This window comes from Neopelma chrysocephalum, unplaced genomic scaffold, assembly GCF_003984885.1.
Source record: "Neopelma chrysocephalum unplaced genomic scaffold, ASM398488v2 Primary Assembly neopelma1_186, whole genome shotgun sequence".
Lineage (NCBI taxonomy): Eukaryota > Metazoa > Chordata > Aves > Passeriformes > Pipridae > Neopelma > Neopelma chrysocephalum.
This window is the reverse complement of record NW_020897848.1, coordinates 46,097-61,939: the sequence shown is the minus strand read 5'-3', so window position 1 is coordinate 61,939 and position 15,843 is coordinate 46,097. Positions and strand designations below refer to the sequence as shown.

The window sequence follows — 15,843 nt, the reverse complement described above, 5'->3', positions numbered from 1 at the left end:
TCCAAAGCAGTGGCCTCCAAAGGGGGGTGCAAATCCAGGGGTGTGCAGGAAGAAAATATTCTTTGTACCATTACAAAACTGCAATGAAACGCAATGCAATGAAATGCAAGTATTAGAAGAATCCAGACTGGAGTGTGCTACTGGTGCAAGTGGCACCCCATTGCTTTTGGAGAGCCCTGTGTGCACCACGGGCTGCTCCAACAGCCTGCTGAGAACAGGAATGGGAAGCAAATAGCTCCCAATGGATTTGGACACAAAGAGTGCTCCCCAGGGAAGGCAGTTACTGTGCTGCTGCTGTGCTTTGCTGAGGGGCTGCAAAAGGACTGCTCTGGCTTTCCCTATTAACCCACACGTCTCAGCCCGAGGGCAAAGTGCCAGTTATGTGCCCATGACCAATCTCTTAGAAATCAAAGAGCTGTAATTCAATATTCTATGTACAGGCTGTTTGCAAAGGTCTGGCAAATCTGCCAGAATGCCAAGAGCTACATTTTTCTGTGCACTAAAAAACTACCATCATTTTCTAGCTGCAGAGCTCCAAAAGATCTACTGTACAAATATTGAAGTCAAACATCCAGAGTATGGGAAGATTTCAAAATACATGTAACCTTTAATAATCTAAACCATGCAGCTGGTAAAATAACAAAGCCACCAACAGAAGTGTAGGTGATTCCTAGCACCTGTGCAAAAGGAAGAAAAGCAGCTTCCTAACACGTTTCCCTTGCCTCCCCATGAAAAATGGGGGAGTTCCAGCGTTTTCTGAGCCATCAAACACCAATCACAATCAAACTGAGAGGCAAAGATACTGTGGTCTCAGAATTAAGTGTGGGTTTGTGCCTTGGACAAAAGAATGTCCCACCTCTGTGAACAAAAAATAAGCAGCTTCAATCCTACCGGGTCTCAACGGAAAGCTGCCTTCTTGCCTCTCTCAATTCTCCAAATGACAGTCCCATGTCACAGCGCTGCCAGCTCACGTGCTGAACCAGGAGAAGTCTGAAAAAGTTCATTAGAGGATAATGTCAGCCAACCTGAGCTACTGCAAACACGACAACCACTGCAAAAGAACCTTGCACACAACTTACACACTTGCCTGGGAGAAGCGGGTAATAGAAAAGTGTCAAATATTTACTGTTAAATGTAAACACATCATAAATGCAAAGTAAGTGTTAAATCTATTCTATTTCAGTAGCAATTTGGGGGTGGCATAGTGTGTTTTGGAACAAAAGCTGGTTTGTTATGTTTTTTTTGTATTAATGTAATATGATATTCTGCATTAATATAAAGAATCAATAGCTAAGGTGAAATGTGCAGCTATAGCCACAAGAAATAACATAAAGATTTCCTTCCAATAGCAAGTAAATTTAACAAAGATGTCTTTGTCAGATTGTTGCTAATTGACTATGAGTTACTGGTCTGAGCCCTAGTGTAAACTGCTGGTATGTTCAAATGTTTTTAGGTGTATTCCAGGTACAACTATTTCTGCAGTGAATGAGAACTTGGCCTCTTTTTTTGCTTTCTGGGAGAGAAATGTAATTAGACAGTGGGTAGCTTATGTGTCATATGCTTTAATTAGCAGTTTTGTGATCATTACTTCCCAGTTGTATTGGTATCACACACATGGGAAATGTGTTTATGGGAGCAGCCAGCCATGGAAAAGCTGGATTTTCCAAGCACTGGCAAGGTTTACAGGCTCCAAAGTGGGCGTGGATCCTAAATCATCATCACCACGGTGTGCATCTAACAACACCACCGATACAAACAACAGTTTATTCATCAGGGTAACCCACAGGTATTTAGACCTTCCCTAAAGCTTCACTGAACTGTTACCTTTATCATTCCTTTTCTCTCTTCCATGGACATCTCTGTACACTTTGCAAAAGGCCTCGACACATCGCTGAAGAAGCATGACACTAGCTAGTGTCCTTGGAGCTTTCTTTCCAATATCCATGTGCCATTTCTGTCCATTCCTGAGAGCATTACACCTTCCTCTGTGATCCAATGCAAGTTCTGCCTTTCTTAGTCAGTCCTAATCCCTCTTGTCCAACTGTTTGCCAACAGAAAGTCTCGCTCAATTTCTGGCAAATTACAGAAACACCTTTCCAGTCCTCCACAAACTGCTTCCTTCCACTGATCTTAGCAGCATTTCCTTGTGTTCTTTGTTCTCCCATTGTCATCCCCAGTCTTCAGGGGCTAATTGGTGAAAACCTCGTTGGGTTTGGTTCATGTAATTCACAGGAAATCAGGCTCTGGGCAAGGACCTGTACCCATGTGGTAGCTGCTGCTCCAGACTCACGTAATCATTCAGATGCTGAACTGGGAATGGGCGCTGCCCGAGGGGCCTCACACCCTGCCAGCCCCACTGGGAGCAGCCCCGGCCCATCCTGAGGGCAGCCAGGCTGGCAGAGGGCACTGAGGGGCTGCCACTCACAGCCGGGGCTTTTCTGGGCCTCTGTGCTCATCTCTGGAGCGGCCCATGAAAAAACCCTGAGGGTACCGCTGGCTGCTGAGACGAGATGGCTCTGCTCGCAGCTGGTGAGGAGGAGACTGCGGTGTGCCAGCCTGCGGGCTTCCGAGGCACAGCCCGCTGCGGGCTGGAGGGCTGGGCAAGGAACCACGGCGGGGCCGCTCCACCCTCACCTCGCTGTCCCCTCACAGTCTGCCGGGGCCGCTCCCCTCACACTGCTCTGCCCTCACACTGTGCTGCCCTCACACTGCGCTGCCCTCACACTGCGCTCCCCTCACGCCGCTCTGCCCTCACACTTCGCTCCCCTCACACCGCTCTGCCCTCACACTGCGCTCCCCTCACACCGCTTTGCCCTCACGCGGCTCTGCCCTCACACCGCTCTGCCCTCACACTGCACTCCCCTCACACCGCTCTGCCCTCACACTTCGCTCCCCTCACACCTCGCTCTCCCCTGACAGCGCCCCCTGCCGCCCGCCCGGCACGGCCCCCGTCCCGCCAATGAGCGACGCACACGCCGCGGGGGCCCCAGGGGTGCCCACGGCATTCGCCTGACCCAAAGCACTGTCCCCGGGAAGCGGCGCCGCCTTCCCGGCGCTTCGCGGGGGCACGCGGCTCGTGCCGCCGTTCGGGGGGCTCTGAGCGCCCACCGGGAGCCCCTTGGGACAGCCAGCTCCTCAGGCATCTCCAAGGGCAGCAGGCGAGAGGGCTCGCCCTCAGGACCCCTCGCCGCGGTGCATGCTGGGAGTTGTAGTTCGCACGGTAGGAGGCCCTCTGAGTGTCAGCGGGGCGGGAGGGGAAGAAGACTACAGGTCCCGGGGAGCAGCGCGGGACCCGGCGCGGCGCCGCCGCTGTTGGGGCGCGGGTCTGTCGGCCGGGGAGCCGCCGGGGCCCGACATGGATCTGTTCGGGGACCTGCGGCGCATGAACAAGCGGCAGGTACCGGCGGGGCCGGGCAGCCCCCAGGGCACGCACCGCAGCGGCGAGCGGGGCTTTGCAGACGGGAACGCCGGTCTGGCATTTCCGGCTCCGTATTTTACGCCAGGGAGAAAGGGGGACGGGCAGTTCCCGGGTAGAATGAGCCAGAATTGAGGCACACGGTGGATTCAGGCTTTATGCTGCAGTATGATGAATTCTGACATGGCAATCTGTGCCATGAGACTCGCGTTGGAATAGGATTTTACTGTGAAAGCCCTCGTGCCTGGACTCTGTGGGCTGAATTTCTATGTTGTTCTTCTAAATTCAATACAGTAACTAAAAAACCAATTTTCTTGTTTCACACAGCTGTATTACCAAGTCCTAAATTTTGCTATGATAGTGTCTTCTGCCCTTATGATCTGGAAAGGGCTCATCGTGGTCACTGGCAGTGAGAGCCCAATTGTCGTGGTGCTCAGGTGAGTCACTGTACAGGCTTTCTGCTTCAAGTCCAGGGATTGTTTTGCCCTTTGTCTCTTCCCCTTTCCCCTTGGATACATTTGGAATTTTAAATTCCACTTACTTAAAGAACTACTGGAACACCTACTTTCTTCTAACTCTCTTTTGGACCCTGAGCAAAGGCCTTTGCTGTAACCATGGCCCAGTTTCAGCTGAGGTTTGTAGGAGCAGTAACTGTGTGAGATCTTTCAAATGTCCAGGTTCCTTCACTTGATGGATAAACTACCCCAGATTGCTTACTGGGATTTGGGGTTTGTTACATGACTGAACAGTGTTACCGAATTAGTGAAGCTACAGATTTCAATTTAAATTGTGAGTTTATCTGTAAGAACTAAATGTTCTTTGATTTCATGGTTCTTCTTTCATTTACCATAATACCAATAAACTCTTTCTTTCTTGTTGTTCGTAGTGGCAGCATGGAACCAGCTTTTCACAGGGGAGACCTGCTGTTCCTGACGAATTTCCACGATGACCCGATCAGAGCTGGTGAAATAGTTGTTTTTAAAGTTGAAGGCAGAGACATTCCAATAGTTCACAGAGTAATCAAAGTACACGAAAAGTAATGCAACTTGTCCTTTTCCTTGTTCCTAAAGATACTTTCTTTCCCTGGGATTTTCAGTTACAGTTTGATAGTAGTTTATGAGAAACTAAGAGGAAATTCAGAGGAACCCCGTGGCACAAGCCATAGGAGTTATTGCTGGCAGCAGGAATGTGTGTGGCAGCAGAGCCCACTTCTGTACTGGTGGCTGTAGGAGTGGGATTTTGGTTGTGAGAAACAGCTGCTTCTAAGAGCAAATCTCTGAAAGAAGGGGAGGATTCAGAATCAGAACTGGAGGTGCAGCCTGAGGAGTATATAACCTTTGCTAACTGAAGTTGTCCAGATTTGACTAGAGTAAAAGAATAGGTTCTTATTCTCCTTGTGTCTGTTGGTCACACTGCCAGCAACAATTCAGGCTGGAGAGCAGCAGAGAGAGTTCTGGGGTTTGCCCTTATTGCATGTGCCTGCAATGATAAACTGTTCCTTCTGAAGCACAGGAGAGGCAGTTTTCCTTCTAGTTCTGCACAGTGAGAAGCTAAGCTGGAGGTGGCAAGCACTGACATATTTGCTCCTCAGCAAGTGAACTGAAGGTGTTTATTTCTTGAGTAACATCTGTGCTTCAGTACTTTTTTGAAACAAATATGTATATCCAAGAATTACCTATTTGATCTATTTATTACCTAATTTATCCTCATGAAAACTCCTTGTTTCTTGATATTAGTGCTTCAGCAAAACCCTTTTGAGGATTGTGAACTTCATAACTTGATTACAGCTTGTGTTCTGTTGAAAATGCAGATAGACACATAGGCCTTTGTTGAGGAAGTTGTGTGCCTGGGTGGACAACATCCCTTTCATATCCACTGGGTAACTGCTTACATCAAGTGACAATCTGGGAGTGTTTTAAAACCATTTCTTGTTAATACCTCTTGACAGATATAGTCAATAAAATCTGTAATGTTAATGGTTTAATGGTGTTTGTTCAACAAGCAGGACTGAAAGCAAACATTGTTATCTAATCTTGTAGTACTTTTCATCCTCATTATAGATGTTTATTGAGGTTTTTAAATTAGGTGGTACTTAGTTTATCGCCTCATTGCCTTCTAGAGGAAATGGGAACATCAAATTTCTGACCAAAGGTGATAATAACGAAGTTGATGATAGAGGCTTGTACAAAGAAGGTCAGAACTGGTTAGAGAAGAAAGATGTTGTCGGAAGAGCAAGAGGGTAAGTAATTTAAAATGTACTTTATAATCAAATAGAAAAAAAATTTACTTCTTGAGTCAGTTCCAATGTAATACAAACTAGATCTGGTGTGGTATTTTTTTAATTTCTTAAAAAAAATTGTAATTAAAAAAAAACCCACACTGGAAAATTCCTTCCTGTAGTCCTCTCCCTGATGTGGGAGTGGAATTTAATATTTGGGGGGAAAAGGCACATGTAACAAATAGTTCTTCTATAAATACAAAATTAACCAACTTATCTTTGTAATTGCTGGAAATTCCTAGGAAATTGTTTCAGCATTCCACAGGAATTTTATGCAAGGTTTGAGCTTTGGACTTTGTCCCCTTCCTCACTTGAGATAAAATTTCTTCAGATTTTTCAGAGATAACTTGATTGAAGTTTTACCTTAGGAAAACTAATGAGTTTAATTTCCTGTTCAGGTGTGCATTAGTCCCAGATGTAAATGATGGGTTTACACTGAAATATTCCAGGCTGAGTAACACTGAAACATTTCCATGTAATATCTGAGGGCTAATTTTACGTTTTGTCAATTCCAGGTTTTTGCCCTATGTTGGGATGGTAACTATAATCATGAATGACTATCCAAAATTTAAGGTACGTATACTGACATTTTCAGTACTTGAATTGGTAAAATAACAAGTAAAGACAATAAGAATGTTGCCTCTGAGCATCCATGTTAATAAATTTGTTTCTGTGCTCTGGTACCTAATGTCATATGTGATGTTGGAGAGGGCACACTCTGAACAATTTGTGCTTTCAGAGCTCCTGTGAAGGGAAACTCTAACGAGTGTGTTCTGTGGTTTTTTGCAGTATGCTCTCCTGGCAGTGATGGGAGCCTATGTACTGCTGAAACGGGAGTCCTGAAATCAGGCAGCTCTCCAAGGACAAAGCCGAATATACAGGGGGAAAGAACTAATATATTTCAGATGGTTTCATTTCTGTATACAGTTACGAAGCTGTGCAAGCTTTTGTCTTGTCTAAATAAACTAGGACTAATGAGTGAAGCTGTTGGCTGTTGGTTAATTATGAAAGGGCAGATTTCCTGCCTCAAACAGACACTGCTGTCAGTCAGCCTGGCCCTGGGCTGGGAGACACTGTCATGTTCTGAAGCAGCCACGGGCTCTCCCTGATGTGCCCGCTCGTTTTTCCTTGAAGGGTCCTGCATCTGAACCCCCTTTCTCCATCCTTTTGGTTTGGGGTTTTTTCCTTGATTATTTTTAATCTGTCAGTGCCCTCTCTTCTCCACCACACAAACTGGATTTATCAGTACCTGTGGGGATGTGGCATCTGGGTCAGAACAGGTGGTGAGTTGTAGGGGTTTGGTCAGACTAAGGAAAGTCAGCTGGATGTGGTGACAAAAACAGCCAAGGAAGGGGCTTTCACTCCCATTAGGAACTGAGCAACGGGGACTTGGAGCTTTTCCCCTGGATTTGAAACCTTCTTCCTGGAGTAGGGACAAAACACCTGATGGCCTGATTTCTAGGGGCCTGTTATTTAGGGACTGTGTAAGTTTCTAGAATTCAGGCTGTTTGCCATTATGCCTTTTGTGTTCCTAGGTGTTAAACAAACCCAACCACCAGGTTTTATGGGGCTTTAATAGCACTTGTAAATTACTGAATGAATAGCACAGTAGTGCACTTCAGGGGTGTTGGCAGCAAGGGTGAACCAGAACTCCTGTGCCACTTTGGAGAACGTGTTATTCTCTCCTATCATGTAACACCAGAATAGTGTTAAATAAATAAAATTAAAATAAAATTGATTTCTCATTTAAAAATCTACCTGAAACTGTCATTTTGTGAAATTCTATATTTTTCTCTTCTCTTCAATTGTCAGTGTTGTACCTTCAACAAAGCAGGACTTGTTTTCCTCCCCGGCTTTATTTTTGTAGCTTTGATAAGGAACAGCGTGATGCTCTTTTCCTCTGGAGTTTTGTTTCTTCTGTAATCCCTTATCTCTACAAAAATACTCTGTTATACAATAATGGCACCTTTTCTGTTTTAACAGCTCATGCTCAGCAGACAACTGCTGAATTTTTTCAAGTAGTATTACTTCTTTTGTGTCCTACTAAGCAGTTTTCATGTCCAACTGTATTATAAAAATTACTTTTTTTGTGTCAAATTGTGTAGAAATAAAATTGAGTATAGTAAATGGCATGTCAGAATAATGTAGGTATCCTTAATGCACTCCTGCTGGAAGTGTATCATCACAGTTAAGAAAAAATAATGTAATTTTTGGGACAGCGTATGTGTAGTAAGATTTTTTTTTTCCCCCTGGTATTGCTGAAATAGGAATTTATTCTGTCCACCTGCCCCAGTGTGAGCACAGTCAGCTCTGACTGGGAGAGTGGCAAATGGAGCCTGGGAATCCAGGACAGGCCCCCTGGGAATGGCTGAAGCTGTGCCAGGGGAGGGTCAGACTGCACCTTAGGGAGCATTTCCTTATGGAAATCAGTTCCTTACTGGAACTGATGCCCCGGGCCCGTCAGTGTTCCAGGGGCGTTTGGACAATGCCCTGGAGCTTTTGGTGAGCCCTGAGGGGGTCAGGCAGTGGGGCTGATGGTCCATCTAGGCTGTTCTGCTCCACAGGCGTGTCCATAAACACTTCTCATTTCAATTCTCAAGTTATTGAACCCCTCCACCACAGAAATTGTAAAACCAGGACTGGGCTGGCTGCTGCAGCACACTGGCAAACATTAAATATGCACTGAGCAATCCCTTTGGTTCAGCTTCAACTGTCTAGGGCTTCCCAAAATGCAGCACAAACAGTATCAACTGCCTTACACTGGGCCTTATTAAATAAATGTTTATTATTTCATATTATTCAGCCTCTGTAAAGTTGGGGAGCTCTTTTCTGAAAAATGTCTTCAGTTCTTCAGGGAGCTGTTGCTCCAGTGAGTTGATTTTCGGGTTGTTTGCAGAGCTCCTGCCCTGGGTGCGGGTTGGAAGTGCTGGAGATTAGTCCATTCAGCATCTTCAACATTTACAGAGTATTCCTCAGTGATTGTGCCCTGTTATTACGTGGCTGATACGCTCAAAGCAGTGTTTGTTCTGTCCATATATCCTGACTGTGTCTGACTCCAGCATCGCTACAAAGGATGTGATGAAAGGCACACCATTTTTCTTTTAGCCCTTTTCATTTCCATGGAATCTGCTTTGCTGATAGAACAGCGATAGTTGTCTAAAATGTAAAGGAAGCAAATTAAAGTGCTGCTGTGGTAATAGCATTTAAACACCATTAATGTTTTCCTGCCTTGGAGCACAACAGTTCGCTTTGCCGTGGGATGTATGAAAAGCAGAAAGGTATTTCAAAATGGAGAGAGCTGTTTCTTGGTGTTCAAACACAAATTTATGTTATCAGGCTTCTTTTTTAAGAAAGATTGTCTCAAATGAGTGAATCAGTCTCAGCTGATAACATCCTTTTATTGTACCTGAATCCTTTTCTGTTGCAGAGTGTTCAGAATACTATTTCTCTATGTTATCAAATTATTATTTTTCTGAAAAGATTAATAAAAATAATAATTGGAATAAATCCATATTACCTTTTTTTATCCTTATGACCAAGTAAGTAAAGAAATGCTGATTCAGAGAGTGGGCTGGATCCCCAGCTGGGCTGAGGGAGACGTACCCAGTCCGAGGAGAAAGCCCATTCTTTGGGCACCTCCCTGCTGTCCTGCCTGTCCAGACATGACTGCCCAGCACCCAGATAACCTGTGACTGACCACAGACCAGGCATTCAGCAGCCTTTGAGGGGTCTGAACCATGGAGCCTTGACAGGCTCTGCTAATGAAAGGAGCTCAAAGCAGTGCAAAATGAGAATGAATGTGAAGGTATAACCTGTAACACATGAAATGTATGAAGACACATATACAACAAATGAGGAAGGTTTATTTGTTTGCATAGTGTTTGCAGTGAAAGAGACTTGGCACTACTGGGCAATAAGGAACTGAGTAAGAATTCATGTGTGGTTGGGTTTGGTTTTGGTTTCTGAAAATGGACAGTCTCCTGAATTTTTGGATTTCCTGCCTTGAATTGCACCAAACAATCAGCACTTCCCATGGACAGCAATATTTTCTTTGAGCACAGAGCACATGTCTGTAGCTGTACTGCACAGCAAAACTCGTGATTGAGGCATGAGAATACTATTGTAAACTAAGCAGGAATGCATAATTAATAACCAAAATAAAAGAATGAATCACATTAATCAGTAAAAGAAGATGCAATAAACTGTGACTAAACAAGGGAACAAATTAGCTCGTACAAGAGGATACACAATTGACTTCAAAAGGGATTGTACCAGAGTTTGCCCGGAAATTATGTTAGTTCACATCCATGGGAGCCACCGTTGGGTGTAGTTCAGTTCCAGCCATGTGGGGTTAGCCAAAGGCTCTGGCAGGTTCCTTCCAGGCAGCTCTGGCAGTTCACTGTGTATCCCACCTCCTGGCATAGTTCTCCAGAGAGCAAAATCATCACATAAACTGCACCCATTCCACATGACTTCATCCTGTCCCCGTTGTCCTCCTGAGGGACAAACAGCACATCAGGATGTGATATCCCATCACTACTCACCCACCTTCACTCCAGTGGAACCACTGACACGCCCGGGGCCGGGTGTGTATTTAGGTGTTCCACTTTATGGCTCTTACAGGGATATACTGTCTCCTTCCATGATTCATCCATCCTTTCTCCGCACTGCCCCTTCAGGATGGAAATCTTTTCATCCATTAACTACTACAAGGTTGGCCAGTTCCAGGTGCCTCGGGGTGCTGGAAAGTTTACAGGTCCCTGCCCAAGGAAAGCAGAAAGTCTTTGCAAGCCTGTGTCCGCCTTACTGTCACTTGTGACAGGAAACTTACCCGACGCCGGGAACTAAAATAAGCTTTTGGCGCGAGATTTTCTGTTTCAGTGAGGGACAGTGAGACGCTTCGCACCGAGTGCGGCCGAGCCGAGGCCCGCACTGTGCGGGGGGTGACCCTCGCCCGCTGTCCTGCGCCCGTCGCAGCCCCCGGGGCCCCTCGCCGGCCCCGGTGCGGTCCCGCCGCCGCCCCGATCCCCGACGGCCGGAGCGCGGGCACCCACTCGTGATCCGTGTCCGTGTCCCGAACGCGGCCGAGAGGGAACCCCCCGAGGAGAGGATCCCGGGCCGGGCCGGGCTCGCTCCCCCCGCGGGAGCGGCCGGGGCGGGGAGCGGGCGGGGGCCGGGAGCGGGCGGGGGCCGGGGCTGCCGCGGCCCCGTGAGGAGGCGTCAGGCGCGGGAGCTCCGCTCGCGCCCGTCCGGGCTCCGTATAAATGGGCGGCGGCGGCGGCGGCGGCGGCAGCGCCTCGCCCGGACGGAGCCGCGGCCGGGCGGCACCGGCGGCACCACCGGCAGCATCCCCGGCGGCAGCACCGATAGCATCCCCGGCAGCATCCCCGGCAGCATCCCCGGCGGCGGCAGGGCAGGATGGGGGGCGGCCCGCGGCGGCCCGGGGCGCTCCCGCTGCTGGCGCTGGCGCTGCTGGCGGCGCAGGGCGGAGCGGCGCCCCTGCAGCCCGGCGGGACCCCCGCGCTCACCAAGATCTACCCCCGCGGCAGCCACTGGGCTGTGGGTAAGTCCGGTTCAACTCCTAGCAAGGCGCTGGAGCGCGGAGTTCCCGCGCCCGGTGTCAAGGTGGGGTAAGTGTAAAACCTACGGCTTCTCAGTCCGCTTCTTATTCCAGCAAATGTTCCCAAGTGCTTCTCCGTAGCTCCGAGCAAGGTGCTTGAGTATCGCTGCCCCGTGCTCAGCGACGTTTTCTCTGACGAGGCAGCACAAGAGACAGAAGAAATTAATTGTGTGCGACAGTGTGATAAAATCTGCAGTCCCAGTAGTGCTTCAATTTTGACATCTTCTAGCTCCTGCCCTTCCCTTCCATCAATCAGTAGCAGAGTCCAGCCGATATTTGAACAATCAAATCTTTACCCGTTTTGGTTAATTTTGTGCTGCTGTCATTGTTGTTACAGGACATTTAATGGGGAAAAAGAGCACTGGAGATTTTCCTTATGGTTTTGAAGAAGAAAACAAAACACCATTTTCAGCATTACCTGACAACGTCAAGCAGCTGGAAGACTATCTGCAGTGGGAAGAAATCTCAAAATATTTGCTACGGCTGCTGGAAAGGAACGAAAATAAAAGCGCTCACTTTTTAAAAGGAGGGCTTCCCTGGTATACCAGGAACTCCTGGGAGACAGATGACAATAGCAGCTGGAAAGATGTAAGTAAGACAACACCTGCAAAGACACTCCCTGTGTTCAATTTTTGTTTTACAGTAACATATCAGCATCCTCTAATTTGAGGATTGTCCAGAAAAGCAGCAGAAATGCATTTCATGCACTAGACATTCAGTACAGTAAGACTTTGCTCTTGATTACAGATTGCCACTCACAGATTTTATTTTGAATGAATTAATTTGTTATTGGGCATGAAATCAGCAACCAGATTTTAGTGTCTGGGTTCCCTTCAAACTGCTTGGTTGAACCATTCTTTTCTTCCTGCTGAGGTGACCACATCAGCACCATCCTGTGTTACCCAGCAAAGCCAAGCTGGTGTGACAGACAGCTGCGAGGGCAGGAGGAAGGCAGAGGTGCTGCCATCCCGCTGACTGTCTCTGTCACTGTTTGGGATGTTGGCTTGGGGGGGAACGGCCAGTCCGTGGGTAAAGCCACCGGGCTGCAGAGTTCCCTCCGTTCCCACCTCTGTCCTTGTCTTATTTGCCTTTCCCCGGCTGACGGTGCTGGCTACTACTGCGGTTATTTGTGGTCTGGCTAAATCAGTCTGTGGCTCCGGGTAAGCTGTAATATGTGCCTGGGACCCGCCTCCTCATCCCTCAAGTTAATGTTCTTATTAGCACTATTTTACGAGACAACAAGGCAGTGGAACAGATTTACCCCTATTCTGCTGGAAAATCCTATAAAACACATTGTGAAGGATAACAGTGAAGTTTCACAGAAAGCAATTGGGGTCTAATGTAAATCACAGAATTTACGAGAAGACTCCTTTCTCTATAATGCCTCAGGCACAGACATAGTGATAAAGCTGCAGAATTCTTTCGGGTGACATTGAAATACAATAAAAAGATTAAGACACCCTCTTGAAGATATTAATGTGAAGATTCTTTCCTTCCCATATTCTACTGCAATATGATGTAATTAATATTCCTGGGTTAACTTTGGCCCAGTCTCTCTCCTGAAATCCTGGTACAGTGAAATCCATGAATACTTAGGCTTTTATTTGAATGCAGGTAAAAATTTAGCCATTAAATTAAGCCATGATTTAGGTCTCTGAGCACTGATTTGGACATTGTGCATAGGTTTCTTTCTGGCTATGGCTTTATGACAACAATGCTTATAGTAACTGTGATTAATACTGTCTAAAAAGGAAATAATTCAATCTTCAGCTCCTCAGTGTGCAGCTTTGTAATCAAATTAGATTAACAAATTCCATTATTCTATGTAAAGAGGGAAATATTTTGGCTTCTAAAAGTATCTGGCAATAAATCATACTTATGAAGGCTGGAAGTTGCCTCCAGTAAGTTGAATCATATCCATATGTGTGTGCTATGACCCTAAATTAATATCAACATTTTTGTGGTCAGGCATTGAACATGTATGTGGAATAATGAGATTATTGCCTTAAACATCCAGATCTCTGAAATGATTAGTAAAAAAGGTCATGTTTTTCCTATGACTAAGACATAGGACAACCCGCAGAACCTCATCTGGCCATAGAACCTTTAATTTCCATCATTCAACTGCTACTTTGTCTCCACCCTGAAGTGAAACATAATCCTGACAGTAGTAGTAGCTGAGCTTTCCTGCTGTTGGACACGAATACCTGATGATACACAGCCTAGACAGGATACAATGCACTGTTTTTCCTTCGGCTTCAGGAATTAAAAACCCAGCACCTGAAAGTTAAGGTGTTTCTGAAATTTTTCCAGATGAAAAGAACGTGAAGGTTGGAAGGAATGTGCTTTACTTTTTTGAGGGTTGTGATAGTTTCCTAAACATTTAAATAATAATTATTATTTTAAAAGTTATTTTTTATAAAGGAGGCCTTATCTATAAAGGTGGAATTCTGATATACATGTGAAATTCAGTCACACGTGAGCACAGCGATGCAAGAGCATAAGTGACCTCTGGGTTTTGATGCTGTAGATTTGTCTGGGTGTGAGGGGTTCCAGGTGTACAACCTTTGTCTGGCTGTGGTTGGACAGGTGCTGCTGTAGCACAGCTGACAAAGGTGTCCTGGCACAGAAGGGATGGGTGCATGGGGCTGCCCGCCTTGGAGGTGGATGACCATGGACAGCGAGCTGAGAACGAGGGCACAGTGCAGACAAAAAGCTTCTACTTGGCATTAAATACTTTTCCAGCCACATTGTGTGTGAGTTTGGAACAGAAACTAGATCTAGGAGGAACTAGGCACTGTATCTGCAGCAGGTTACTCTGCCCTGAAGTGCAGTGGCCCGTTGGACCGAGGTGTGGAAACGTGACCAACAGAAGGGAAATCGTGAACCCTGCTGCCAGCTGAGGGAATAGCTGGCCCGAGAGCACAGCTGAGGGAATAGCTGGCCCGAGAGCTGACGGCTGCATTTCCCACGGACTGAGCCTGCTCTCGCAGAGATGCCAGCCAGGAGTCGTCTGTCTGTGGGTGTGCAGCCCTGTGTTCCCACCTGCTGCACAGAGCAAAGACTGGGAGGAAATGTACCACGAGAACTTTGTTTCATGGACACTTTCGGATTTAGCTGATTTAATTTAAATTTCGAATTTTAAGTTTAAGATCAGGAATCTCCAGAGCTAAAGTTTGCAGAAGTAAATGCAGTAACTCAATTCAGGGCCTTGCTTAATAGCTCAGCATCATCCAGTGCATTAGTCACCACTGGTACTCACAGTGGGCTGTGCATTTCTTCAGAATAAAAAAGTTCTTACTAAAGGGCTCACCCAGAGTAGGGATAATGGCTGTGACACACAAATAGTCAAAAAAGTGGAAGAGATGGGCACAATAGTTCTGGGAGGTCGGCTTAGGATGGTGTACCTGCATTGTTTTCTTGTTTTCAGTTAATACCTTGCCTGCTCTTTATTCTGTGAATAAATTAAGTTAATGTAGTTACGGGTCAGAAGGGAAATCTCCAAGTTGGACTAACTCTAAAAGTAAGTTGGAAAATAAACTTTAAATTGTTTCTATGACTTGGCTTTTTAACACTGATGAGACAGTATATAAATGAGATGGCAGACAGAATTATTTGGGAGAATGACTTTCCTCGTACTTTGGCAGTCGGTTATTACACTAACCAAGACAAATGGGGTCTGTTTTGGAAAGATTATTAGGAATGTGCTTGTTATGTGAATACCCAGAGCAGTTATATATTAGGCTTATTAACTTATATTAGGTTTATTAACTTAGTGAATTACTCTTCTCAGGACTGGTCTATAAATAATATATCTCCTTTTTTTATTAGATGATGGACTATCTGCTTCAAGTTGTGAATATGAAAGAGAGCACTCCAAGCTGAAAGAAGGTCTCTAAATCACGAAGAAATTGAGTACTTGCTGTAAGAGACTATATTTCACAAGCACTTGATTGTATCAGATAATCAACAAGGTCTCTTTTCTGTACACAAGAATTCCTTTGTGTAAAATACCTAAATACACATATTCTTGTATGTTTCAGCAATGACTAAACTCTCTCTACTTCATTTTCAAGGTTGTATTTTCGCACTTGAATGGCTTTGATACATATATATATACACACACACATATGATTGTCACGGAAGGGTCTTCCAATTAACTACATGACTTACCTATCTAATCAGTTCATCTCTTAGTTCAAAATTACCTGCCATTTCAACATTCGCAATAAATAGTACTGATAGAAAGGCTGGGTTCAAGCTTCTATTTGAGTTAATCAATGGAAGGGGCAGTAACAAAGGCACAAGAGAATGATTCATTGTCCACCGAAGCTCTTCTCCTTCTTGAATTGCTCCCCGGTCTCGTTCCTTTTCAATAAAGGGACGCTGCCGCTGCCTTCCCGAAGATGGGCTTAGTAAGCCCAGCGTGCTGCGCTTGCCCCCGCAGGGAGCTCTGCCGGGAGCCCCTCTCTCCCGCGCCCTCCGCGCTCCCGCCGCGCTCCCGCCGCGCTCCCGCCGCGCTCCCGCCGC

General features: G+C 46.1%; 2 protein-coding genes across 2 annotated transcripts; both read left to right on the top strand.

The window, feature by feature from the left end:
* The first annotated feature begins 3,293 nt into the window (after positions 1-3,293).
* Positions 3,294-6,676, top strand: SEC11C (SEC11 homolog C, signal peptidase complex subunit). Its single transcript, XM_027702452.1, has 6 exons — positions 3,294-3,397; positions 3,743-3,852; positions 4,302-4,451; positions 5,535-5,654; positions 6,209-6,266; positions 6,483-6,676. The coding sequence occupies exons 1-6, from the start codon at positions 3,356-3,358 to the stop codon at positions 6,534-6,536; spliced, it is 534 nt and encodes a 177-aa protein (XP_027558253.1). The 5' UTR covers positions 3,294-3,355; the 3' UTR covers positions 6,537-6,676.
* Positions 6,677-11,064: 4,388 nt separating this feature from the next.
* On the top strand, positions 11,065-15,561 carry GRP (gastrin releasing peptide). The gene is made up of 3 exons (XM_027702451.1): positions 11,065-11,256; positions 11,651-11,901; positions 15,145-15,561. Exons 1-3 carry the CDS (start codon positions 11,112-11,114, stop codon positions 15,196-15,198), a joined length of 450 nt encoding a protein of 149 aa, XP_027558252.1. The 5' UTR covers positions 11,065-11,111; the 3' UTR covers positions 15,199-15,561.
* Positions 15,562-15,843: the final 282 nt, after the last annotated feature.